Here is a 27,334-nt window from a genome sequence, read left to right on the forward strand (position 1 = left end):
GCTTGCTTTTGCATTACTTACAGAAACTGTTTTATTGTGGGGTTGTCCAGTCATGGCTAAAATAATATTAAACATTTTTTATCAATATTACAATCACGGATATACATTGTTAGGTAAAGCATAATATTTTCTGAATGTGACGCCATTATTTCATTTGTAATCAAATAGTCTTAAAAATGTGTTTTTGTTCATTATTGGTATTAACATTTCAGCTTACCTGATACCTTTAGATCTATTTTTCCATTTTTAATCAGATTTTTCAAGGCCAGGAAAAAAACTACCCATCAAATGGCTTGACCTAATCATACAATTTATCATTTGTAGTGTGAAACATGTACAATTATGACAAAATACAAAATTATATTATTTAGTGTAGCCCTTTCAGTCTTTCAACATGCAATAACATTTGCACGTGTCGCATGAACTCCCACTGATTGAGAAGTAAAACGAGGCAACCGACTGCAGAATCCCTGGAAAAGTTGTATGTCATGTCGGCATGGTTATGGAGCTCTGTGCGCATCTACTGGCCACTAGCGTGGGTGGAAGCCACAACAAACAAGCTGTTGTTTCTTTCCTGCCGCTGCGGGCTGCAAAAGTGTTTGATTTGATATGCAGCTCAGACTGCTTTTAAAATGCCAATATCGCCGACAAGTACTCTCATTTAATCGTGGCAGCCAATATCGTGATTGTGATTACGATTCGATTAATTGTGCACCCATTGTTTATAGAGCAATGAGAAAGTCCCACCTGGGTAAAATGACTACAAAGCAAATAGGCGGAGAGAAAACCAGAGAGCCGCACAAATTGGAGGGAGAAGTGAGGCTAAAAGGTTGAAGGCTGTCGCCGTCTGACGTGAATGATGACTTCAGCCCGAAGGCCGGCGATGGATCCAGCCATTGAGGTTGTGATTGACATTGAAAATTACACCGAGTGAGCTTTTAGCAGATAGCGAGCCAGATCATAATTCAATCCCTGCACCATCAAAGTGCACCAATATCATAATTCAATACCAAGAACCATTAGCCTGCAGCACAGCAATATCATAATTCAATCCTAAGGCCATCAGCCTTTGCCAATATCATAATTCAATACGTGGACCATTTGGACACATCAATAGGCCTATTAGAATTCAATACTGACTGTCAATGATCTAAGCAGACAGTAATACCGAGGTCATAGGCTGCCATGGGATCAGACCAGCATATAGGGATTCAACTGCCTTATTTAGCCCACGCGCCCTCTTAACAGTGTGATAAGCAACACTAAAATAAAGAAAGGGCAAGGAGCTCACTGATCGTTTAGCCCACCGAGGATTTTTCTGCATAAACGTCACGTTGGGTTGATGCAGAAGGAGTCATTTGTGGAACAAGATGGAGTAGTGCATTACATACAAAGTCAGCAGAGCAGTCAGGCAAACTTCAACACGGGTCTCTGAAGCATGACCGTCTGCAGTTGCTCTAAATGATCACAATGTGTGTGGCTTTAAGGGAATAAGACTCCAATTCGTTTTCTCGTCCATTGCTTCTGTTTGGATTTCCATTTTTTTTCCCCAAACACAGAACGCCTTAAAAAGGTCACGCAGGTCCGGCTCGCTGCTTTGCCAGAATTGTGCAATTTCACAACCAATCAAACGGGTTGAAGCTTAAAATGTAAACTTTTCCCCTAAGTCAGTTTCGAAAACTTGCCATCTTCAAGGTTATTCTTACTCCATGTATTTTCTTCAGTCCTGAAGCACTGTGTGTTGAGAGCTAAATGACTTGAGTGAATGGAAAACATAATCAAGTATTGTTTATTTCCATAAAAACAAAATAATTAACTGTAATGACAGGACATTACTCCCCTCTACTTTAGCAATTATCAGGCTGTTTTCCTTAAAACAAAAAGCACTACACCGTTACACAACACAATACAATTCATTTAATTGTACAACACAATAAACAAACATTTGTGCACATCAACAATTTAACATGTCCAACAAAAAAAAAAAAAGAGTAGGGTTAAGCCAAGCTCATCAGGGACGCCAGCGAGGTATAAAATAAAATAAAATAAAAAATAGAATAGGAATAAAAAATATCAGCTGGGGTCGTTACAAGGCACCTTGTCATTTTGTGAAGATGAGTTTGCTAACATCCATCCATCCATTTACTACCGCTTATTCCCTTTCAGGGATGCGGGGGGCGCTGGCGCCTATCTCAGCTACAATCGGGCGGAAGGCAGGGTACACCCTGGACAAGTCGCCACCTCATCGCAGGGCCAACACAGATAGACAACAGTCTTGTACAGAATTTGAATTCCGATTACTGCTTATCTTGACTCCAAAAAAACTATTAATGGCTGCTCAACCTGCATGCAAATTCTGGAGCTTGTGACGGAGAAACAGATGAGGAGCGAATGAGTAAAAAAATGGGCGTGAATAAGTTTGGGATGTCACCATGGTTAATATTTTTATTTGACACTAGTATGCCTAATCTATTATCACTAAACCAGTGTTTTTCAACCAATTATAGTCTGCACATAATGTGTTTTTGTTGAGTGTCGGTGCTGTCTAGAACTTGGCAGTGTAACTATGTTTTACTCTTCCATATCAGCAGGTGGCAGCAGGTAGCTAATTGCCTTGTAGATGTCGGGAACATGGTTTGTCGTGGTGAAAAGGTATCTTATGCTAAAACCAAAAATAAACAAAAGGTGAGTGCCCCAAAGAAAAGGCATTGAAGCTTAGGGAACAAAGTAAAAAAAATAGAATGCTGGACGACAGCAAAGACTTACAGCGTGTTGAGCAAAGAAATCGTCCACCATGTATATCCGAACAGGACATGACAATCAACAATGTCCCCGCAAAGAAGGACAGCAACAACTGAAATATTCTTGATTGCTAAAACAAAGCAGGTGCGGGGAATAGCGCTCAAGGAAGACATGCCACTGCTACAGGAAAATATCAACAAAACAGGATAAGTAACCAAAATAGGAGCGCAAGACAAGAAGTAAAAGACTACACACAGGAAAACAGCAAAAAAGTCCAAATAAGTCAGGGTGTGATGTGACAGGTGGTGAATTTAAACTCAGTAAAATGTACTTACCATGAATTGACTAACGTAGACCCCGACTTAAACAAGTTGAAAAACTTATTGGGGTGTTACCATTTAGTGGTCAATTGTACGGAATATGTACTGCACTGTGCAATCTACTAATAAAAGTTTCAATCAATCGGACAGTACACCTACTTTGAGACAAGAGCTATAGTGATGCATGCGTGGTTATGCTTTAAAGTCACATCCAACAACTGCGACAACCACTTTTTATTATCAATACCGGCTGCTGAGTTTCATTTTTTAATAATTTCTGCTCTTGGTGTGTCTCCGGATTTTTTCAATGAAAAAAATGTGCCCTGGCTCAAAAAAGGTTGAAAAACACGGCACTAAACAAAATAGAAGAAGTGCGGCATATGATTTCCGGGTCCACATAACCACGGACGGTGTCACATTATTGGTCAATAAAACGCAATCCATTGATAAACGCAAAATAATATCAGGGAAATTGACATGAATGTAAATGAAATGTTGTAATTTTGAGGAGCCGAAACCTTTGTTTGGGAAAATAAAGTGTTGGATCGCATTCAATTATCTCGGACACTCCACCGCCCAGTGCTGATAAAACAATCAGTTTCGAGAAGGCCATTTGAAACAGTGGTTAAACTACAAAGTTAACCAGAACAATCCATCTACCCACAACACACCTCATTGGCTTGTGTTGTTGTGAACGACATCCTCGGTGTAACACCGATGTACAAACAGTGGTCGCAAATTGAGAGGTGCCCTCTTTTTTTAACAGTCTAATGTTGTAAATGTTCTGTTTTTGCACTGCGCGTTATTACGGTACTTACGGCTAGGCCACTCTTTTAGTGTACTTACGATACCTCCCTGCATGCATTTGCTTTAAGCGTGGGCTCTGGCATTATGTGAACGGCAGGGGCCACTTTGTTATTGTGCTCCCTGAATTTAAACTCAGTAAAATATACTTATACAAAGAAGAAGGTTGTCGTCATCGAATTATCAAGGTCACCTCTTTACTGATCATGCTGAGAACAACAGCACCCCCCACCCCCACAATTGTGCGGTGTGCCACATCCGCTCTGACTGCGCTAACAAAATAAAAGTTTAAAAAGAAGTACCTTACACAGGCGTAAAGTACTTAAAGCACTTATTGATACATTTACACAAGTATTATGCTTTGACCTAAAACACTGGTCAGTCAACATTGTCCAAAGATGTATTGCACCAATAAATGTGAGGATTTTGCATTTAATTAACAAACATTTTCTTTAATTTTATTTTACACAGAAACCACACACTCTATGGTGTTAAAACAAGTGTAAAAGTGTAAAAAAAAACCTGACTTAAAAACAATTAAAATGGAAGAACAGAATGTATTGTTTTGTTTTCATTAGTATTGTTTTTAAATGTATAATTATTGCTATTATTATTACTACTACTAACTACTTTTTTTTAGGTGTGGCCAGAAAAAAGTCCAAAACAGCCATTGTACTTGCGAGAGCCCACAGAGAGTTGCCTGGTCAGGTCAGTCAAGCCTGCGACGTCTCTGGTGAATTAGTGAGCAGATAAATAATGGCTGATTCTGTCATGAAAGCCGATAAAACTCTATGATGCCTTAAGGTGAGGGACTCTGAGAGGGTCTGTAAATAACGGCTGACACTTGAAAGAGTATCTTGTTGCAACTTGCAGGGTGGAAGTCTAGTATACGTGTTTGTTATGTAGCGGGGAAAAACTAAGGGCAGTGCAAACCTTATTTAAAATCTTATAATCAGCACTCTTATCAAACATGTTCTAGGCACAGAGGAACATCATCAAATCAACATTTACAAATATGCCTCAAAAGACAAACACATCTGGATTCAGACAAACGTTAACCATGTATCCCCTGGGTCAGGCCTGGGCAATTATTTTGCCTCGGGGGGTCAAATTTAGAGAAAAAAATATGTCGGGGGACCAGTTTATTTGTTTTAAGGAACACTAATACAAAACCTCACAATAATGTCTGATTAAAAGCTAAAAACATTATGACAGACCGCCTTTAAAAAACGGAACAGAATTTTACGTTTTTTCTGCTGAATTAGACACCCAGAATGTACATGAAAATAAAGAATGTGGGATTAACAATATTAACTATTAAGGATAAAACACTGAATATCGACAACATATGAACGTCACACCCCCTCTCCTTCCACATATTTTACAATCAAGCGAAAGGCAACAAAAATGCAACAAAAAGAGCGAAATATGTGAGTGAAGGGTAAAAAAAACCCCACCTACAATCTGATATATGTGATATATCACTAAGCTTTACAACTTTGTTGTGAAAATTTCCTTCCGCGTCTATCCCTGACACCCACATTTCAGCCTCTGGAAAAACTCTGTGGAAACGCTCCCCACCCACACTGCTTGGTGCCTCGTCTGAGCCTATGTGACTTACATTACCATAGTAACTGATTAGATTACCACAGTTACTAGTTAGATGACCACAGTAACAAGTATATCATGCAAAAGCGCAGATTCTAAGCATGTAAAGACTTAGTATAGTTGAAGATTTAGGGTGATTAGAAAAGATGATTACACATCATAATGGCAGCTACACTTCTTAAAGATCTAAATAAATGATTTGTGAAAGTCCGACGGGCCAGATTGAAAAGCTTAACAGTCCAGTGCTCCTTAGGTTTACAACTTTGATAGGGCATGATTTGGAAGAAAACAAATGCACAGATACAGCGTAGCAGCGTCATAAAATGATTGAAGCAATCGAGTCTCGCCGTTTATCCTATGTAAAGTTCACATTTTCTCAGATAAATCAAGAGGCAAAACTTCAAAGTGAAAGTGAAGTTGTTTAAACCTACAGTAGACAGGCTCACATAAAGACGTAAGAACTTTGAAATGTAAGAAAGGTGATGCTGAGCATACTACATTCAACTCCATACGAGCTAGTTTATGTATTTATTTCCGTGAACAAAACACGCACCATTTGTCAGTTGTACATTATTAAGAATCACAATATTGCAAGATACTGTCGTGAATTTATTTCAGTGACACAATTCAAAGTGACAGTCAAATTATACAAACTGATTATGTACCAAGTACAAATATCAAATGTCATCAATCATTCTGATGATTATAGCTTACAGCACAATAAAACCCTTACATTTTAATGTCTAAAATGTTAATACGAGGCGACTGATCGGCCACCGATCCGATATCGGCTGATTTCCGTGAAAAAGTATGTGATCTGCCAGTGCAGATCACAAAGACTGATCCCCTCTGGATGACACTGTATTTATTTTCGACAGAGGCAGCGAGCAGCTAACTATATTTCCATACACAGTGTGGCCCATGTTTCCTACAAGTACTATTATCAGTGAAAGATTGGAAATAGTCTGTTATCAATACTGCCATGATTAGAACAAACACACGAGTTTGTTTCCGAAAGTTGGAGCACACATTTGTTGCCGGAAGTCAGATGTGTGCTGCTCTGGAAACAAGAATCAATGCGCTGATGAAATCAGAATGTGGCAAATATTGTACATATTACATATTGTTATGAGTGTACCTGTTACTACATAACATGCATATACTGCAATATAAACTTGCAGTGTGGATGGAGGGTTTTGAAGTTATTTTAGAGGGCTTTGAACGCAACAGCGGTGACTCCCATTAACTGCGTCTTTAAAGCATTTAATTATCTTTAAAATCTTGGCGTGTGTTTGTCTCTCATAATGATTGTGAACGATAGGCAAAATTCCCCTTCAATGCAATAAAACAGGAAGTACATTTTCAGACCGCAACACCTCCAGTGAGCAAACTCGTTTAAAAGACGACGCCAGAGCACAAACAATAACATAGCATTTCAGTGTTTCTGCACGTGTTTGATTAAAACTATTGAACACAAGACATTATGTCCATTAACGACAAAAAAAATCCATAGATTAGTCGCACCATTTTGTAAGCCGCAGGGTGCGACGCGTAGGGAAAAAAAGTAGCGGCTCATAGTCTGGAATTTACAGTAAAAAAAGAGAATAAGGAACTTGTTTATATATGATATTGTTACACTGTCAATAGCACTCACCATAAATAAATGACAATATCCGGCTACCTCCCACCTGGGGATAGGCCCCTCCCACCTCCAAATACATGCACCTGGGGATAGGTTGATTGACAACACTAAAAACAGTCCTTAGTGTGTGAATTGTGACTTTTGAATTATATTTATATAGCGCTTTTTCTCTAGTGACTCAAAGCGCTTTACATTGTGAAACCAAATATCAATTTTTTTTACATTTAAACCAGTGTGGTGGCACTGGGAGCAAGTGAGTAAAGTGTCTTGCCCAAGGACACAATGGCAGCGACTAGGATGGCGGAAGCGGGATTCGAACCTGCAACCCTCAAGTTGCTGGCACGGCCGCTCTACCAACTGAGCTATACCACCCATGAATGTGAGTGTGAATGTTGTCTGTGTTGTCCCTGTGATGGGGTGGCGACTTGTCCAGGGTGTACAGCGCCTTCCGCCCGAGTGCAGCCGGGATAGGCTCCAGCACCCCCCCACGACCCTGAGAGGGACAAGCGGTAGGAGATGGATGGATGGATGTACAGTTTATACATGGGATCGATATTGGCTGATCTCACAAATGTGAATTATATTTATATAGCGCTTTTCTCTAGTGACTCAAAGCGCTTTACATAGTGAAACCCAATATCTAAGTTACATTTAAACCAGTGTGGGTGGCACTGGGAGCAGGTGGGTAAAGTGTCTGGCCCAAGGACACAAGGGCAGTGACTAGGATGGCGGAAGCGGGAATCGAACCTGCAACCCTCAAGTTGCTGGCACGGCCACTCTACCAACCGAGCTATACCGCCCCACAAATGTATGGTAGGACTAGGCATCCTAAAAGCTTGATGGGAACACCCAGAGTTAGCAGAGTAGAGTGAAAAAGTGAAATATTGTAAACTACTACTTATCAGTCAATCAGGGACAATGGCTTCCTGAGCTTCTAATGAGTCTCTTAGTCTGAATTGAGCTCTTAAAATAAATTAACTTTTGCACGACATTCTTAAATTAAATATGCTTGCACTCCTGAATGTTTAAACACCGATGCCGTAGTGACATAAAAAACAAATGACTGGCAGTATTTTATTTTGAATCAATGGTTACACACGCACACACTTTTAAGCACAATCAACTATCTGTTTTACACCAACCGTGCACAGCTTCTTTTTTTAACTTTACTCCAAAAACCGCTACCGTAAAAAGTACCACAATGGTGCAAAATGTGCTTGACAGCATTGTTAGATTATGACTCAAGTTTTTGGTTTTGTTTGTTAAATTGGTTAAACTGGGTGTACCCGACACTCCCCTCAGCAGCAGGAGGGTAAAAGAGGACAAATAGGGAATAGAAAGGTCCGAGAATGCCTTCCGCTGAGATACTAGACTGTCAGGCTTTCTTCCCTTTCAGGGATACACTAAAACCTTCCCCAACAGTGAGAGCAAAGTAAAGCAGGGGGCCGAGCAAAGAGCTGCCATGCACTCACCCCACTGACTCATGCTTAGTGGCCAACACCCATCACACACACAGTGCAAGCTCAGTCCCTATGCCAGGTTTTGTCACTGGGCAGAGGGCGGCTTGGCTATAGTAAAAGCAATGACGTGATGCCCCCTCTTCCTCTACGCTCGGCCAGCCTGTGCAGCAACAGTAGGGGTAAAAATATCCCCACCAGCACCTTCAGACAACCAGCACATAAATTAACATTAAAAAGTCCTGCAGACAACAACAGCAGGCCAGCCGTTGAGAGATTTAAACCATTTGGGTTGTCAGCGGCCGCCGCGTCGCGATCGGCTTACCAAAGACTTTACTAAATTTACCCGGTAGAAGATGGAAAATAGGAATGAACTCTGGATCACTTTTCATTTTAAAAATTTAGTCCATTATTCTTATACAAGATTAAATACAGCATATGTATTGATGTTGTTTTTACAAGGGATGGGCATTGGACTGTTTCCTCCACAGACACAGCGGTTGATTTAAACAGTGACTGATAACTGCACCTTGATAAACTCACGGACTGACTGGCGCCAGCTCGCTAGCCAACTGGCTAGCCAACTGGCTAACCAACTGGCTAGCCAACTGGCTAGCCAACTGGCTAGCCAACTGGCTAGCCAACTGGCTAGCCAACTGGCTAACATTAAAACAAGAAACATTAAAGTCTTTCCACATTACGAAGACATACCACAATCCTAACTTGTACTAACAATTTGCTGTCTGAGCAACAAAGATACCGTATTTTTCGGACTATAAGTCGCAGTTTTTTTTCCATAGTTTGGCCAGGGGTGCGACTTAAACTCAGGAGCGACTTATGTGTGAAATTATAAACACATTGACAGATTTCATGGGATTTATGGATTAGGAGTGAGAGATAGTTTGGTAAAGGTATAGCATGTTCTATATGTTATAGTTATTTAAATGACTCTTACCATAATATGTTAGGTTAACATAGCAGTTGCTTATTTATGCCTCATATAACCTACACTTATTCAGCCTGTTCTTCACTATTCTTTATTTAGTTTAAATTGCCTTTCAAATGTCTATTCTTGGTGTTGGGTTTTATCAGATAAATTTCCCCCAAAAATGCGACTTATATATATTTTTTTCCTTTTTTATTATGCATTTTCGACAGGTGCGACTTATAAATACGGTGTTCAATTGTGCACATTGAATCCGCAAGCTGTGCTCTTAGTACAGTACAGCATTATTGTTCTATATTCAGAGGAATACGAGACAAAGGTGCATTCTAGGACCACTACACAGAGTATTGATTGATTGATTGAAACTTTTATTAGTAGATTGCACACCCGAATAAGTTTTTCAACTTGTTTAAGTCCACGTTAATCAACTCATGGTACAAATATATACTATCAGCATTACACAGTCATCACATAAGTTAATCATCAGATTATAGACATTGAATTATTTACAATATTGGGATGCGGAGGGGCACTTCAGTTATCAACAATTATATCATCTGAGAAATGGACATTGGAACAGTGTAGGTCTCACTTCGTAGGACATGTACAACGAGTATGAAGCCACAACGCCCGCTAGAAATAATAAATTATATCAACATGTTTTATTTGTTACGCACTTTTCATTTAAATAAGTCTTAACGTGCTACAGTACAAACCAATATTTACAACAATAAACGCTTAACCATTAACGCAGATAAAATACCAAGACTAAAACACTATCAGTAAAGCATAAAAAAAGCAGAACATGCAGAATAGTGAATTTTCTTAAAGTGTGTCTATTTATATTAGTTATTTAAAAAACTTGGTCAAAAGATTTCAGTGTGTGTAAAAGTACTATTGCAACGATAATGATAACCTTGGTCACAATATTTGTCATATCATTTATATCCTTATTAGAGACAAGTATGCACTTTGTTTTGTCTTAATTGCTCAAGGACACAATTAATCAACAATCAATTATTTTCCCCACCAAGGACAGCCTTTCCAACTTCCACTAAATCCCTGAGTATGCTCACCTTATATAATTTAAGAAAAATGTCCCGAACTATTCAGTTTCACAAGCCAAAGTGATGCCCAATGCCTGGTAACAAACTGACTTCTATGAAAACTAACCTCCTGGAAGGGGGTAAAACTGTGCTTTCATTAAGGCTACTAAATTGCGCCCGACTGAAGTTCTGTTTCCAATTTGCCAAGGTTATGCACACAAAAAAGAAAATACAAAGCATGCTAAAGGCTCTTATCTTATTAGAGCTTGCCAGTAATGAAGCTCAATCTCCCATCACTGTCAAGTAGAGACACAATGTTCCAAGCAAACTGCTTGACTGGGTCAAATGAAAAACAACAATAGGAAAAAAGAGTGATGAGCTTCTTTAAAGAAACTCCACTCCGTGATGGATGGACAGGGATTAGAGTTGTTAAAACACTCTCCATCTGTAACTCACCGTCATCTTTGAATGGCTGATCCATTTTGTGAGTGTGCAAGACCTTGCTAAAAGCATTACTGTTGCACCCATTTATGTTTCAAGTGGAGGAAAAAGAAGAGGGGGGAAGCATGCAGGGAAGACAAGTTAACAGCTCGCGACGTTGTTTCAAAGCACTCTCTGTCCTGTAACAACCACCTAGCTAGTTTCGACGCGGGGGAATGGGACACGCTGATCAAATAAGATTTTAATGAACATCAGCAGCTGGAGCCTGAGGAATAGGCTGAGATGGCTTAAAGCTAGGACATCTAGGTTGGCTTGGATTTTCATCATCAAAAGCATCACACACACACACTAAAATTGGTTTTGCCACAAGCCTATTCTCACAGAGACCAGGAAAGGCTGCAAAAACCACCATGAGAAATGTGAGTACTGTGATCACACGCTAATAACTTTGCTGCAATCTGATGACAACTGTCTGAAACATTTAGGGGTTTTCGGGAGCAATACACAACTATATCATCCATCCGTTTTCTACCGCTTCTATCACAGGGCGGGAGAAACAAACCACGTCAAATTTATTTATATAGCACTTTTCATACACGGGCAAGCACTGTACAAAAAAATTTAAAATAAGAAAAAAAAAAACCACGCATGCACGCACACACCAGTATTGACAACAACAAAGCAAAAACAAAACATAGCATGGCACTGAGGATTTGTGGAAAAATGCCACCTTTGAGGCATCCCACACTGGAGAATAAAAAAGTAACGCCAACTAAAACAAATACCGTATTTTTCGGACTATAAGTCGCAGTTTTTTTCAATGGTTTGGCCGGTGGTGCGACAAATACTCCGGAGCGACTTATGTGTGAAATTATTAACACATTACCGTAAAATATCAAATAATATTATTTATCTCATTCGTCGAAGAGACAAAGAAAATGTCAGCAATCGCCACATACACGTCAACCAATAAGAATTCGGCGGGTGAGGGATTTCAAGTGTAAGCCACTGTGACACTATTGTTCTTTTTTATTATTTTTATAAATGTCTAATGATAATGTCAATGAGGGATTTTTAATCACTGCTATGCTGAAATTATAACTAATATTGATACTGTTGTTGATAATATTCATGTTTGTTTCACTACTTCTGGTTTGTTCTGTGTGGTGTTTGTGTCTCCTCTCAATTGCTCTGTTTATTGCAGTTCTGAGTGTTGCTGGCTCAGCTTTGCTTTTGGAATTGGATTGCATTGTTATGGTATTGCTGTCTAGTGTTTTGGTGGATTGTTAAAAAAAAAAAAAATGAAAAAAAAAAAATAGATTTTTAAAAAAAAATTAGAATCTGTTCCGAATCGCACAACGTATTCGAATCGATTATTTCCCACACCTTTAGTTGATAGAGTAAAAACAGGTCAGTAGATAAGAAGGTGCAAAGGCCATCGATACATTTAAAAACTAATAAAAGAACTTCAAAATTGACCGTAAAGCAGGCAAGGAGCCTAAAACTTTAAAACTGGTGTAATGTGCTCCCGCACTCTGGTCATCATTGTAGAGTTCTGATATTATTTTAGGGAAGGCAAGAGAGCAAGGCATTACAATAGTCTTAACAACAGGAGAGAAAAGCATGCATTAGGACTTTGGTGTTGGCCTGAGAGAGGAACAGGCGGACTCTGGCTAGGTTCTTTAGATGATAAAAACATATTTTTGTAACATTTTTAATTTGTGGGATAAAAGTCAGCTCAAAGTCAAAAATCACGCCCAGCTTTTTTTATAGACTGTTGGTTTAAAATCTTGTAATTTTGGTCAAAGTGTCTCCCTCTGATCCTAGGGGCCTAAAACTAAAACCGCTGTTTTGTCCTTTCAGCACTTTTGCACTAACAACACTGTCTTGTCATAGCTTTAACATTAATACTCACACATGGCTTATGTTCCTCTCAGCAAAAACAGATAGTTTTATTCAAGTGTTCAAAACATTCCATTCCATGTCCAAAAGACGTTTCAACAGTACATGCAAGACACGACTCCCATTTGGTCAAAAACCCTAACAATGTTTTCACCATAATCAATGATACACAACTATACTGAATTGAATATAGGACAGCATGGACAAAATCAGGGCTGCAACCATTAATCGATTTTGAAAAGGATTTGATTTATATTATGTTGCATCGATTAAGTGTTTCATGAGTGTAACTAATACAAATTTATAAAATTAAAAACATTGAGTGGCCAGAACTTTAAATACGCAAACATTTTCTGCAAAAAAATGCATGAGTCCAGTAGTATGTTGTTTTTTTTAATATATGGACATGCACGTGTTAAAAGTACAATTTCAATGTTAATGATGTGCATTTATTAGAAATGTATTATAAAAGGTTATTGCAAAAACTAAAAATGTTTATTTAAACTATTTTCCCAAAAATACGCATTGAGGCTGTATTGTGTGTTTTATCCAATCACTTGATTACTAAAATTACCATTAAATCATATGTTCAATAGTGAAGTGAATTATATTTAAATAGCGCTTTTCTCTAGTGACTCAAATCGCTTTACATAGTGAAACCCAATATCTAAGTAACATTCAAACCAGTGTGGGTGGCACTGGGAGCAGGTGGGTAAAGTGTCTTGCCCAAGGACACAATGGCAGTGACTAGGATGGCGGAAGCGGGAATCGAACCTGCAACCCTCAAGTTGCTGGCACGGCCACTCTACCAACCGAGCTATGCCACCGAGCTAGGAAATATTCAATAAAAAATATTTCTTAGCGGTTTAATGACTCGTTCTTTGATAACAACCCTGTTCTTTGATAATAACCCTGCCCACTGGGTGTGAGTTTTCCTTGCCCTTTTGTGGGTTCTTCCGAGGATGTTGTAGTTGTAATGATTTGTGCAGTCTTTTGAGACATTTGTGATTTGGGGCTATATAAATAAACATAGATTGATGATTGATTGATTGATAAGCACTGTCTTAAAATGAGCGTCATACTTCCTTGTTTGCTCAGATTTGGAGTCACTGGTTTCAAGCAAGTCCCTGTAGTCAGGTCTCTGATAAATAGATATTACTTTATTGATTCCTTCAGGAAAGTTTCGTCAGGAAAATTATTAAAAAGTGTGAGAGTGTTAACCTGGGCCAATAACACATTTTACTGGACGATATATAGTTACAAATTATTGTTAACAAACGATATTATTGTCAAGATTATTTGGAAACCCAATTAACGACTGATGTAATGATTATACATAATAATGCAAGTATACTCTTTCAAATCCAATAAACTTGTATTGCTCATATATCTTAACATTGTTATTGGAATGTTTACCTTAAAATATCCAAGTGAAAAAAAACAACTAATAACAAAAAAATATATTATGTCAGCACAATGTTGCAAAATCACAACCAAAAGCAATAAACTAGGTTCTGTCTCTATTAAGTTATTCTGACCGAAATGATGACGGTTACCATTACTATCGCGGTACTGTCCAGGCCTATGCAAGCGAAAGGCAGAAAAGCTCTGACTCTCTTAAGGGAGAAATTATTGGGAGCCACCTGTTGGCATGTACCTGTATAAAACTCCAGACCCCAACTTTAAGAAGATCTGAATTTTTTCAGGCTTTTTTCCACAGAAAAAAATATAGGTTGTATTCGGTTATGTGACTTTTGAGCGGAAGTAAAAAAAAAAAAAAAAAGAGGGTAAAGAAAGCATCCAGAGTGCGACCTATTCCAGTATGCAAGGGGCTAGATCGTACCGCTAAAAGCAGATACGAGCAAAAAATCCTAACCATCCAATGAAAAAGACATTTGTCGAGTGATATCAAGGATTAGCAGTTGGTCGCGTTTCCGCACGTCAAACAACACACCGCCATTCTGTTGATTGAAACTTTGATTGAAACTTGTATTAGTAGATTGCACAGTACACTACATATTCCATACAACTGTCCACTAAATGGTAACACCCCCATAAGTTTTTCAACTTAATCAATTCATAGTAAAATTGCAAAACACGGCAAAACAGATGAACGCTTGGAAAAGTCATTTGTGTTTGACTGGGTCAAGGTAACTGGTATCAAGATTCTTCTGGATAAATTGTGCATTGGTAATACTCAGGTAAAAATGCATTTCATAATTTAGCTTTGCGTTTTGTGAGAAGACGTCCTTGTAAAGAAACAAGATTCAGCACTTGACAGCCTGTTGTTCATATTCCCATTATGTTAAGCACTCAAAGACAAGCGGTGAGGTGAAAGGCAGACAAGTGATCACAGCTCAATCACTGCATGTTTCGGCCATGTTTGTTGCTTTGTTATGAGTGCACATGATTTTCCCCCATATTAAAAAATACAGACGTCAACGTTGAGTATGTGCTGGAAGCTTCATTTACGATTGCTGCCTTTGGTAAAAATTTAACTCTTTTAGGTTTTGCTCACATTTGCTTTCTTTTATATGGACCTGCCGAGTTGGTGTTTTACAAAACACTTGTGACAGAAATGTGTTTTAAGAACGCCGAAACAAGATCAAACTCAGATATCAAGATAATACTTAAAGGGGAAACGTTAAAAGAAAAATAAACCTTTAACGACATGATCACTGTAAACTTGTGCGTTTTTCAACTCCTTTGGACTGGGGTGATACTCTCGATTTGAGAGCCACTTTTCTCGTTGTTATTTGGTAAAATCTTGACATCTTTCGCCCTTCTTGATTACCTCTCCAGGAAGTCTGAAGAAACTTTTACCATTTTCGCAATTTGAACAGTTCCACATAATGAAACAACGCAAGCGTAGGGAATTTTTCTTCGAGGAGGCCAAATGTCGCCCAGATTGCTATGAAACCAACCCTCCCTCGCCTCCCATTTCCAGGGCATAGATAATGAGCCGGACGTGACATCAGGTGAATACAACATATACTGTCTAATATTCAGGTCAATATGGTGTACTGCTGCTACGGGAATTAGGCCTGGGCCGACAACAAATTTTGCTTGACAATATAATGGCCTAAAAATTATTGCCGATAAACGATATTAATGTCAATATTTTATGGGACCAAATTAACCATTGATGTAATGATAAAACAATATAATTTTGCTTAATAAATGCAATAAACTTGTATTTCTCATATATCTCAACATATGAATTGTAACGTAAACTTTTAAATCCCCAAGATAAATAAAACAAATAACAATAATAAAATATGCTTTGTAAGCAAAATGTTGCACTTGAATAAAAATCGCAACTAAAAGCAATAAAATATGTTAAGGAGGAGTTGGAGGGCCTCGAATATACACAACCAAAACAATAAATAAAATGGCTAATATTGTTCAATATTGAACATGTCGGCACAGGTAGAGTTGGACATTACTTAATTGACAATGGAGTTTGGACCTAGTAGTGTAGACACGACATTATAAGTAGATGTATTAACAGGTTGGATGCAAAACAAACCTGAAGATTCTGAGTGAGGAACACCGACATGACTGGACAACATGACAAATGTCTGTCAAACATTTGCAGAACTTTTAGAAACGCTTATTTTATAACAGTATTAACGAGCAGTGTGTATTTGGCGATATTTCACCGCACTTCCTATGAGTGCACACTTTTTTGTAAACATTGGCCTGGCTTTGTTCACTAACAGCAAAGTGAGTTTGGACTGTCGGGTGGTTTTGTGACAAGTGGAAGTGCAGGTTTAAGTTAAAGTACCAATGACTGTCTCACACACACTAGGTGTGTTGAAATTTGTCCTCTGCATTTAACCCATCCCCTTCATTACCCCCTGGGAAGTGAGGGGAGCAGTGGGCAGCAGCAGTGCAGCGCCCGGGAATCATTTATGGTGATTTAACCCCCAATACTGACAGGGATGGGAATGAATATTTACAAAGTCAGCTGAAAATTTTTTAATCGTAAAACACTGCTTTGCGGCCTCACCCGAATGCACATAGTGCACTCGCCTGCTAGGGGGGTCTGGGGGCATGCCCCCCCCCGGAAAAATGTATAAATCTATGTTAGCTTTGGATGCATTTCCTGCTATTTTGAGTCAAAATCTAACAATATTCTTCTGACCAAAATTTCACATTTATTAGCAAATATTTTCAGAAAAATGTATCATGTGATGAAATTTATGATACAAGTTTAGACATTTATCAAATTCTTGCACACTTTTGGATTGTAGACGAAAATAGGCCTACAAATGGATTAACCAGAAGTCAAAATATAAAAATGTTGAAATACATAAGATGGTGTATTGTGCCTCTGAATGGACTCGTTTGTGGTAGATTGGTGTGAGAGGAGCCGAGTCGGAGGTGGGAGGCTCCGATAGTTGATTTGAGGCTGCATTTGTGACGATTTCTGACTTCAGCTCGAAGGCAGATCCCAGTAGAAAATGTTTTCTCCGTAAACTCACTTTACTTAGATGCCTTGCCGATTTTGCGTGATCAAAGAGTGCCACCTTTCCCCGAGATCCATAGTTCACAATGTCCTTGCAATATAAGCACTGAGCACGGCCCGGCAATGACAATCGCTGATCAGTTCGTCTACTTCTACGATATTGTTGTTAATCTTCACCTTCAGTTTGATAGACATATCGAGCCATGCCCAGTTCCACTTGTTTCTCACGCCCTTATCGATATCTTTCGCTAATGAAGCATTCCTGTCTTGAATAAGTTTAACCATGTCTGAAACTGTTTTGTCAATAAAGAAACGTGTTAATTGAGAGCTACTGTGTTTTCTTTCCAGATTAGTCGCAGATAAACACAACCAATATAAACAGAATTTGAGTTCAGAAACGCTCACAAAAATTGAGGATCACGGACTAGATATCGTCGGCAAACGATGCGTGCAGACGCCTATAACGGGCGATGTCATTGGTTGATGTCGTCAGCTGATAGTAGAGCTAGCCAATCTGGTGCCTTCACACATTGGCATTATTTATATAAATGACCCTGGCGGCGCCAACATCGGCAGAATTCCGCGGATAATTCCCATCCCTGTGCTGAGTGCCAAGCAGGGAGGCAATGGGTCCCATTTTTATAGTCTTTGGTATGACTCGGCCGGGATTTGAACTCACAACCTTGTTTCAAAGGTTTAAACTGAAATATGGTGGCATTTGGTTTTGTGATCATTTTGTCTATATTTGCTCCTACTTGCTAACTAGTTGCACTGTGGGATGCAAGCGAGCCAGCGGCCCCGTGTTGCAAGGACTCAAAGACACTTAATAACTATGTGCACATGGACACATTTAGCCATCCATCCATGTTCTACTGCTTGTCCCTTTTGGGATAGCGGGGGTACTGGAGCCTATCCCAGCTGCACTGGGGTGCATGTACATCCAGGGCAAGTCGCCACCTATCAGATTAAAAGCCTAACCGGTTTAAAAATACTTAATGTAAACACGCCACATGTTCGGATCAAGATTTAATTTGGTTTATGCCTTTAGTCATTCGGATTGGAGCACATGAAAACACTTCTTCCAAAATTCAGAATGAAATGATCCTTACTGCGCATGTCTTTGACATCAGCCACGCTTTGGTGGTGGAGCGGGGACTAAATGTATTAGTCTCGGAATAAAACGATTATCTTGCTGCCGTCTCCCCCCAGCCAACAAGTACACAAGTAACATTATACACCGTTGAGTTTCTTACTCCAAAACCAAGACTAGCAAAAAAAAAAAGTATGTTCTTGAGTGTCATTTGTCGATACAACAATAAAAGGAGTGATACATTTGACATCTGAATGGAGCAGTTTTATTCACGACCTTACAGCTAATAAAGTGCTAACTGCTAGCCTCACTAACATACACTGTACAGAATGTCGTAACATGAAGACGCCAACCCATACATATCGCAACAGAAATGGCACAGAATAGGTCCATTTCAAAAAGAGAGATTAAACAAAAGTAGTGAACAGAAGAAAAATGTATAAATACTGAGACAATATTGGACAGGCAGAAATGCACAAAGTCAAGTTTGTTTACAGTGGAAGTCATTGCTTTTTCAGCTCCTGCAGGGAGAGAACTAATCTAAAAAATGGTGCCATTTCACAAATAATAAGACACCTTTCCTATTACGGTATATGGCGCGCATGTCAAAGTAAAGTTTTCGGATTTAAGGTGCGATGCCTTAAAATTCCCATTAAAGCCGGATCATTTTTAAGGGTCCATGTACACAATAACATTCTCATCCGAATTACGATCAGATTAATTACATTTTAGTCCATGTACATGTGGCTAATGTTGAGAGAATCCACCCCCTTCTTTTCATTCTGTTACGGCACAAAGCTGATAAAAGCGTGAAAAACGTGAAGTATGCAAATGGGAATTTATCGACGCCGGAAAACTTACCAACTTAGGTTTAATTTATCAACGGTTCGTTGACTTAGCGAACATCGACCCAGGCCTAATGGGAAGTATACCATTTTTTAAGTAAATTTGTCATACAAGGCTTTGGACAAGAAAACAAGCCCGGTTGGAAAGTCTGAGTTCTGACCTTAAACGTAAACAAAAAACATGGCTGCCAGAAGTTGTCGGAGAAGTCACCGCTATGCCAATTGCTGTCGTCAGTTTTATTCTACTAAACACTGGCATGGAAACAGGATTGCAGAACATCCCCAGGTTCTCAAAATAATTCAAAGACATAATTAATCATTCAAAGAAAATGTTGTCAAATATAATATTTCAGTGCTTCTCAATTGACACACACTGTCTCGTTTTAGGTAAGATATTTCCAACTACGCAGCTTTCTGGAAAGCTGCATGAACAGACAAAAAAAATGGGATGAAAATGGTCGTTCTCTAAGGGCCTTCCTCCAGTAGCCTTTTGGTGGGACTGAGAGTAAATAAGATGTCATCAATAATAGACAGTGAATGTTCTGAGGAGTTCTACACACACCAGCTCTGACTGATTCCTATCCTGCAGACAGGCCTGCCAAGCGCCAGCCTTTTTGCACACGCTCAGATTCACGGTCCTGACTAATCGCTTGTGATAGGGGCCTTTGCCATAATTACCCAGGGCCTTATCACAAACTTATGCGATGCATTTTTCATGTCCTGGCTGCTGGCGCTGCCTTCACTGTCCATGCTGGCAGTCAATCTACGAGGGGAGGGGAGAGGGGAGGAAGGGGGGGGGGGGGGGGGGGGGGGGGGAAGACTGATCCCGCACAAATTCACACACTCCAGTTCAAATAGGGAGAAATGTGTGAGAGCGGGGTGAAGGGCCAGCGAGGAGATGGAAAAAAATAAAAATGGTAGGAAGAAGGGAGGGCAAGATTGGATGGAGGTGGTGGGTGAACAGGAAGGGGGAGGGAGATAGTGAGGACAGCAAGGAGAGAGAGCAGCACATTTTTTTACATAATGCATGAACAAGGGAGCAGGGCTAGGAGGGCAGCACAGGATCAAATAAATAGGAGAAGTGAAGCCTTGATGATGTGGCAGAAGTGCAACACAAAGGCTGCCGGGGGACGACTTATTCACTGTGCTTTTGTCTAACACACTTGCAGTGACCTAAAAAAGGTTTTAAGTTTTAACCATGTGTGATTTTGGGGGGTGGGGGGTGCTAGCCTAGATAATACCATGTTATGTTAATCAGCAAGTGGGCTTCTAATATTCATCAAGTTGAAATCCAGCTCGGGCCATGTTAAATGCCACAGGGAGGGGGGCACACGCGCGCGCGCGCGCACACACACACACACACACACACACACACACACACACACACACACACACACACACACACACACTTGTATTTGTTAGCTTCTTGAGACCTCCTTCGAAAAATGACTACCTCTGTCAGGCGTCAGACCACCCTTTCTAAATATATAAATATTTGTATTTACAATATTACAAAAAAGCTTGTTGTGAAAAATGAGTTGGAATTTCACAAGAAAAACTTAGAAATTTGGCAGAAGTATAATGAAAGTTGTCATTTTACTCAACGCCAATTAAAATTTTACAAGAAAAACTGAACATTTGTGCAATTATTTGATACAAGTTGGAATTTTACTCAATAACAGTCGCAGTTTTACAAGTAAAGCTTAAAGTTTTGGCAATTTTATAAAACAGTCGTAATTTTACTCGACAAACATCATAGTTTTATTAAAAAAATTACAATTTTACTTGGAAAAATTATGACAAGTCATGTCGCTGTTTTACAAGAACAACAAACATTTGGTAATATTGTGATACAAGTCAGAATGTTATATGACAAACGTCACCATTTTGCATTACAAAAGTAATAATTTTACGAAAAAATATTGCAATATTACAGAAGCAGAAAATATGAGAAATTGTTCCCAATTTTTTAAGAAAAAAGTTGACAAATTGTGAGAAAAAAACTGTTTTAGTTCATTTTTGTTGTTGTTGAATTTTTGGGATGGTCGGGATGGTCTCCTGCTGGCCCCACTATGGACTGGACTCTCACTATTATGTTAGATCCACTATGGACTGGACTCTCACTATTATGTTGGATCCACTATGGACTGGACTCTCACTATTATGTTAGATCCACTATGGACTGGACTCTCTCACTATTATGTTAGATCCACTATGGACTGGACTCTCACACTTTTATGTTAGATCCACTATGGACTGGACTCTCACTATTATGTTGGATCCACTATGGACTGGACTCTCACTATTATTTTAGATCCACTATGGACTGGACTCTCACTATTATGTTAGATCCACTATGGACTGGACTCTCACTATTAAGTTAGATCCACTATGGACTGGACTCTCACTATTATGTTAGATACACTATGGACTGGACTCTATTATGTTAGATCCACTATGGACAGGACTCTCACACTATTATGTTAGATCCACTATGGACTGGACTCTCACTATTATGTTAGATCCACTATGGACTGGACTCTCACACTATTATGTTAGATCCACTATGGACTGGACTCTCACACTATTATGTTAGATCCACTATGGACTGGACTCTCACACTATTATGTTGGATCCACTATGGACTGGAATCTCACACTATTATGTTAGATCCACTATGGACTGGACTCTCACTATTATGTTAGATCCACTATGGACTGGACTCTCACTATTATGTTAGATCCACTATGGACTGGACTCTCACTATTATGTTAGATCCACTATGGACTGGACTCTCTCACTATTATGTTAGATCCACTATGGACTGGACTCTCACACTTTTATGTTAGATCCACTATGGACTGGACTCTCAAACTATTATGTTAGATCCACTATGGACTGGACTCTCACTATTATGTTAGATCCACTATGGACTGGACTCTCACTATTATGTTAGATCCAATATGGACTGGACTCTCACTATTATGTTAGATCCACTATGGACTGGACTCTCACACTTTTATGTTAGATCCACTATGGACTGGACTCTCAAACTATTATGTTAGATCCACTATGGACTGGACTCTCACACTATTATGTTAGATCCACTATGGACTGGACTCTCACTATTATGTTAGATCCACTATGGACTGGACTCTCACTATTATGTTAGATCCACTATGGACTGGACTCTCACTATTATGTTAGATCCACTATGGACTGGACTCTCACTATTATGTTAGATCCACTATGGACTGGACTCTCACTATTATGTGAGATCCACTATGGACTGGACTCTCACTATTATTGTTGTATCCACTATGGACTGGACTCTCACACTATTATGTTAGATCCACTATGGACTGGACTCTCACACTATTATGTTAGATCCACTATGGACTGGACTCTCACACTATTATGTTAGATCCACTATGGACTGGACTCTCACACTATTATGTTAGATCCACTATGGACTGGACTCTCACACTATTATGTTAGATCCACTATGGACTGGACTCTCACTATTATGTTGGATCCACTATGGACTGGACTCTCACACTATTATGTTAGATCCACTATGGACTGGACTCTCACACTATTATGTTAGATCCACTATGGACTGGACTCTCACACTATTATGTTGGATCCACTATGGACTGGACTCTCACTATTATGTTAGATCCACTATGGACTGGACTCTCACACTATTATGTTAGATCCACTATGGACTGGACACTCACACTATTATGTTAGATCCACTATGGACTGGACTCTCACACTATTATGTTAGATCCACTATGGACTGGACTCTCACACTAATATGTTAGATCCACTATGGACTGGACTCTCACTATTATGTTAGATCCACTATGGACTGGACTCTCACTATTATGTTAGATCCACTATGGACTGGACTCTCACTATTATGTTAGATCCACTATGGACTGGACTCTCACTATTATGTTAGATCCACTATGGACTGGACTCTCACACTTTTATGTTAGATCCACTATGGACTGGACTCTCACACTATTATGTTAGATCCACTATGGACTGGACTCTTACTATTATGTTAGATCCACTATGGATTGGACTCTCACACTATTATGTTAGATCCACTATGGACTGGACTCTCACACTATTATGTTAGATCCACTATGGACTGGACTCTCACTATTATGTTGGATCCACTATGGACTGGACTCTCACACTTTTATGTTAGATCCACTATGGATTGGACTCTCACACGTTTATGTTAGATCCACTGGCTGCTAACGTAGCCGTACGAGTGGTAATACGAGAGAAAGAAGGTGCGGATCTGGTAACAAACGAAGGAAAACTTAATTCCCAATAAAAACAGCAGGGTTTCATCGTCTGGCGGCAGTTTGGCTTCAAGCGGGAATATGTCGAACAGACAACCATAATTTGTCAAGTGTGGGGCAAAAGCGTTGCTATAAAAAGTAGCATTACTGCTAATATGTAGCATCATTTGAAAAGTCACTCGCTAGAGAATGAAGAGAACTTCATACCGTTCGTCGTAACCTACCACATAGTGAAGGACGAATACTAATTGATTTCCTACTAAGCAGCTCATTTTTATTTGACACTTAAAATTTCTCTAACAATCTTGCAATTTATGTTTTGGAAATGACTTGAACGTTTGTGCCATTGCTTAATAACTTTAATAAATACACTTTTGGTCAATTGACTTAGTTGTGATTTCCCTCTCTGCATGAAAGTTTAAAAGTAGCATATATGAATGCAGTAAGATGAAGAATGTTTGAATGTAGACACATAGAATCATCATACTGCTGTCATTATAGTCTTCATTCAAGGCCAAGGCAAAAAATCGTAATATATATTGTAAATCGTGATATGGCCTAAAAATATCACGATATAAATCAAAGCCAATATCGCCCAGCCCTAGATGGATGCCGCCTTTGCACCTGTCAATGTTTACTTTTGAATGCACATTAAATCAACAAACATATCTTGACTTTGGAGCAATGTTCACGGACTCTAGTATTTGGCTTTCTATTATAACGCAATGTTTTTTCCGTATTGGGACCATGATTTCGGTCCTCATATGGAAGCTACTTCTTAGGGGTGTGGGAAAAAATCGATTAGAATACGTTGTGCGATTTAGAATCATTTGTCTTTTTTTTTTTTCAAATGTATTTTTTTTTTTATATGAATATCAATCCAACAAACCATATATGTTGAAGAGGTTCATTTAGCCTACTGACGTGTATTTATAAATGGTTGAGTTATACAGGCTAGTGAGGTAAAGTGTTGTACCTGACAAGTTTCGGCATCACGTGACACCTCTGATGAAGGCTGCAGAAGCAAGGTAGCCCAAACTTGTCAGGTACAACACTTTACCTTACTAGCCTGTATAAATCAACCATTTATAAATCCAACAAACCATACACAGCAAAACCACAATGCAATCTAATTCCAAAACCAAACCTGAGCCAGCAACACTCAGAACTGCAACAAACAGAGCAATTGAGAGGAGACACAAACACCACACAGAACGAAACAAAAATGAATATTATCAACAACAGTATCAATATTAGTTATAATTTCAGCATAGCAGTGATTAAAAATCCCTCACTGACATTATCATTAGACATTTATAAAAATAATAAAAAAGAACAATAGTGTCAGAGTGGCTTACACTTGCATGGCATCTCATAAGCTGGACAACACACTGTGTCATAAAATAAGTCTTATTTTTAGTTTGTTTGATAGTTAAAACAAATTTACATTATTGCAATCAGTTGATAAAATATTGTCCTTCATAATTCTAAAAGCTTTTCTAAAAAAATCTACTACTCTCTTCTAGTGCTTTGTATATTGTACAGGATTGCTTATTATTTTTATTGGATAGTAGTATGTTTATTTCATCCATTTTCTACCGCTTATTCCCTTTCGGGGTCGCTGGCGCCTATCTCAGCTACAATCGGGCGGAAGACGGGGTACACCCTGGACAAGTCGCCACCTCATCGCAGGGCCAACACAGATAGACAGACAACATTCACACACTAGGGACCATTTAGTGTTGCCAATCAACCTATCCCCAGGTGCATGTCTTTGGAGGTGGGAGGGGCCTATCCCCAGGTGCATGTCTTTGGCGGGTGGGAGGGGCCTATCCCCAGGTGCATGTCTTTGGAAGTGGGAGGAAGCCGGAGTACCCGGAGGGAACCCACGCAGTCACGGGGAGAACATGCAAACTCCACACAGAAAGATCCCGAGCCCGGGATTGAACCCTGACTGCTCAGGACCTTTGTATTGTGAGGCAGACGCATTAACCCCTCTACCACCGTGGAGCCCTGTTTATTTATGTTTATTTCAATTTTTTCCTTTATTACTACCTCTTGTATTATTTATTTCACCCCATATCTGTTCCCACTACCGCACCTTAAGTTGGAGTCTTTAGTCTTTAATCTCGTTATATGCAAATATAATGACAATAAAGTCCATTCTATTCTATTCTATGTCAGCAGACTAGATCCTGCTGAAATCCTGTGTTGAATGAATACAGAATCCCTTTGAATCGGAAAAATATAGTTTTTGAATTGAGAATCGCGTTGAATTGAAAATGATAGCTATATTATCGAATCGTGACCCCAAGAATCGATATTGAATCTTATCGTGGGACACCCAAATATTCTCAGCCCGACTACTTTTCCTTGTTGATGTCTCGGGAAGGGTAGTAAAACCAGCACACACACACGCACGAACACACACACACACACACACACACACAAGAGTGCCATTGTCTGGGTGTCTTGTGATAGGTCAAACTGCCTCCAATATCCACTCGCTGCGTTCACACGCACACTGGGCCCAATATTCGATCCGGTTCCGGCTTCCATAACGCGTGCATGTCCGGATCATTACCTTTGGCACGATTTCCGGAGTTCACCGTCCAAAAAAAAAAAAAAAAAAAACTGTTCCAAAAATGTCCCTAACCTCCGTCGTATTATTTATGTCGTCAACAAACAAAGTGTACGTGGCAGTGTTTGTGTGTAAAAGCAGCTAGCAGCAAGATGTTGCTAACAAGTCAACTTGCTAGTGAATAACACATAAAAAGGAGGAATAAGGAGAGTTGTTTGTGTTTTCTTGTGTTATTTGTGGTGCCGGTAAAACGCCGAGCTGACGGCGGCTACAGCTCCGGGCTAACTAGTAGTCGCTAAAAGTTGAACAAGACGCCATAAAAAGGTGGCGAAGAAGCCCAGCAGCACCGTACTAGCAGCACCCTTTTTGTCAAAAGGGATTTTTTTCCCCCCTCCGTGTTATTTCCCCGCCGCTCGGTCGCCCCAATGGCGGCGTCCGATCGATGCAGAATTGAACAAAGAGGATCAATTTCTGATCAGCCACTTTCATCAATGCGAGGCGAGGGGGAGCTCGCGGCTTCTCGCGGCTTGTCTTCCCCCCTCTCGGCGTCTCTTCCCCCCGCCGTGCGAGCAGGCGACCGAGACGGCGACGGAAGGCGGACAAAAGCACACAAAACGTCCGGCCGCCGAGCGGAAGGTCGCCGAGCGAGCCGGAGAGAGATGGCCACTGACCTGTAGTTGTTGCAAGTCAAAGCGCTTCCAATATTGAAACATCGATCCTGCATTGGCCGCCATCTTGAGACATATTGAGACAGGAATGAGATGCTGATAGAGCGCGCGGGGGTTGGAGTTCAGTGGAGAGCAGCGGGAGGATGGAACACCCGGACCGGACTCCTGGTCCCGGAGCGCGGCGGACGCACGGAGCGGAGTCTCTCTGCGGGAGTGTCGCTTTAATAACGCCATTGGCATCGCTTAAATAGTCTTTCTAGCGACACACAGGAGGCGCAGGTAAATGCAGAAGCCGGGTTTATGTTTCACCTGAAATAATGTTGTTTTTCTCCGGTTTGGTAAAAGAGAAAAGAAAAATAATGATGGAAGACCAGTGGTTCTCAAATGAGGGTACTTGAAGGTATGCCAAGGGGGACGTGGGATTGTTTTTAAACATTCTAAAAATAGCA

The 27,334-nt window shown here is 39.8% G+C and overlaps 1 protein-coding gene across 8 annotated transcripts in view; it reads right to left on the reverse strand.

The window, feature by feature from the left end:
• The window catches only part of cux1b (cut-like homeobox 1b), a 207,058-nt gene extending 179,999 nt beyond the window's left edge, over nt 1-27,059 (reverse strand). For 4 of the 8 annotated variants that reach the window (XM_061878193.1, XM_061878192.1, XM_061878190.1 and 1 more), the window contains exon 1: nt 26,889-27,059. In XM_061878193.1, the coding sequence (XP_061734177.1) occupies nt 26,889-26,951 (63 nt within the window). In that variant the 5' untranslated portion in view covers nt 26,952-27,059. The remainder of the gene's footprint in view (nt 1-26,888) is intronic. The other 4 variants (XM_061878196.1, XM_061878195.1, XM_061878194.1 and 1 more) reach the window with 2 other exon arrangements.
• Nucleotides 27,060-27,334: the final 275 nt, after the last annotated feature.

Source organism: Nerophis ophidion, linkage group LG18, assembly GCF_033978795.1.
Source record: "Nerophis ophidion isolate RoL-2023_Sa linkage group LG18, RoL_Noph_v1.0, whole genome shotgun sequence".
Taxonomy (NCBI): Eukaryota; Metazoa; Chordata; class Actinopteri; order Syngnathiformes; family Syngnathidae; genus Nerophis; species Nerophis ophidion.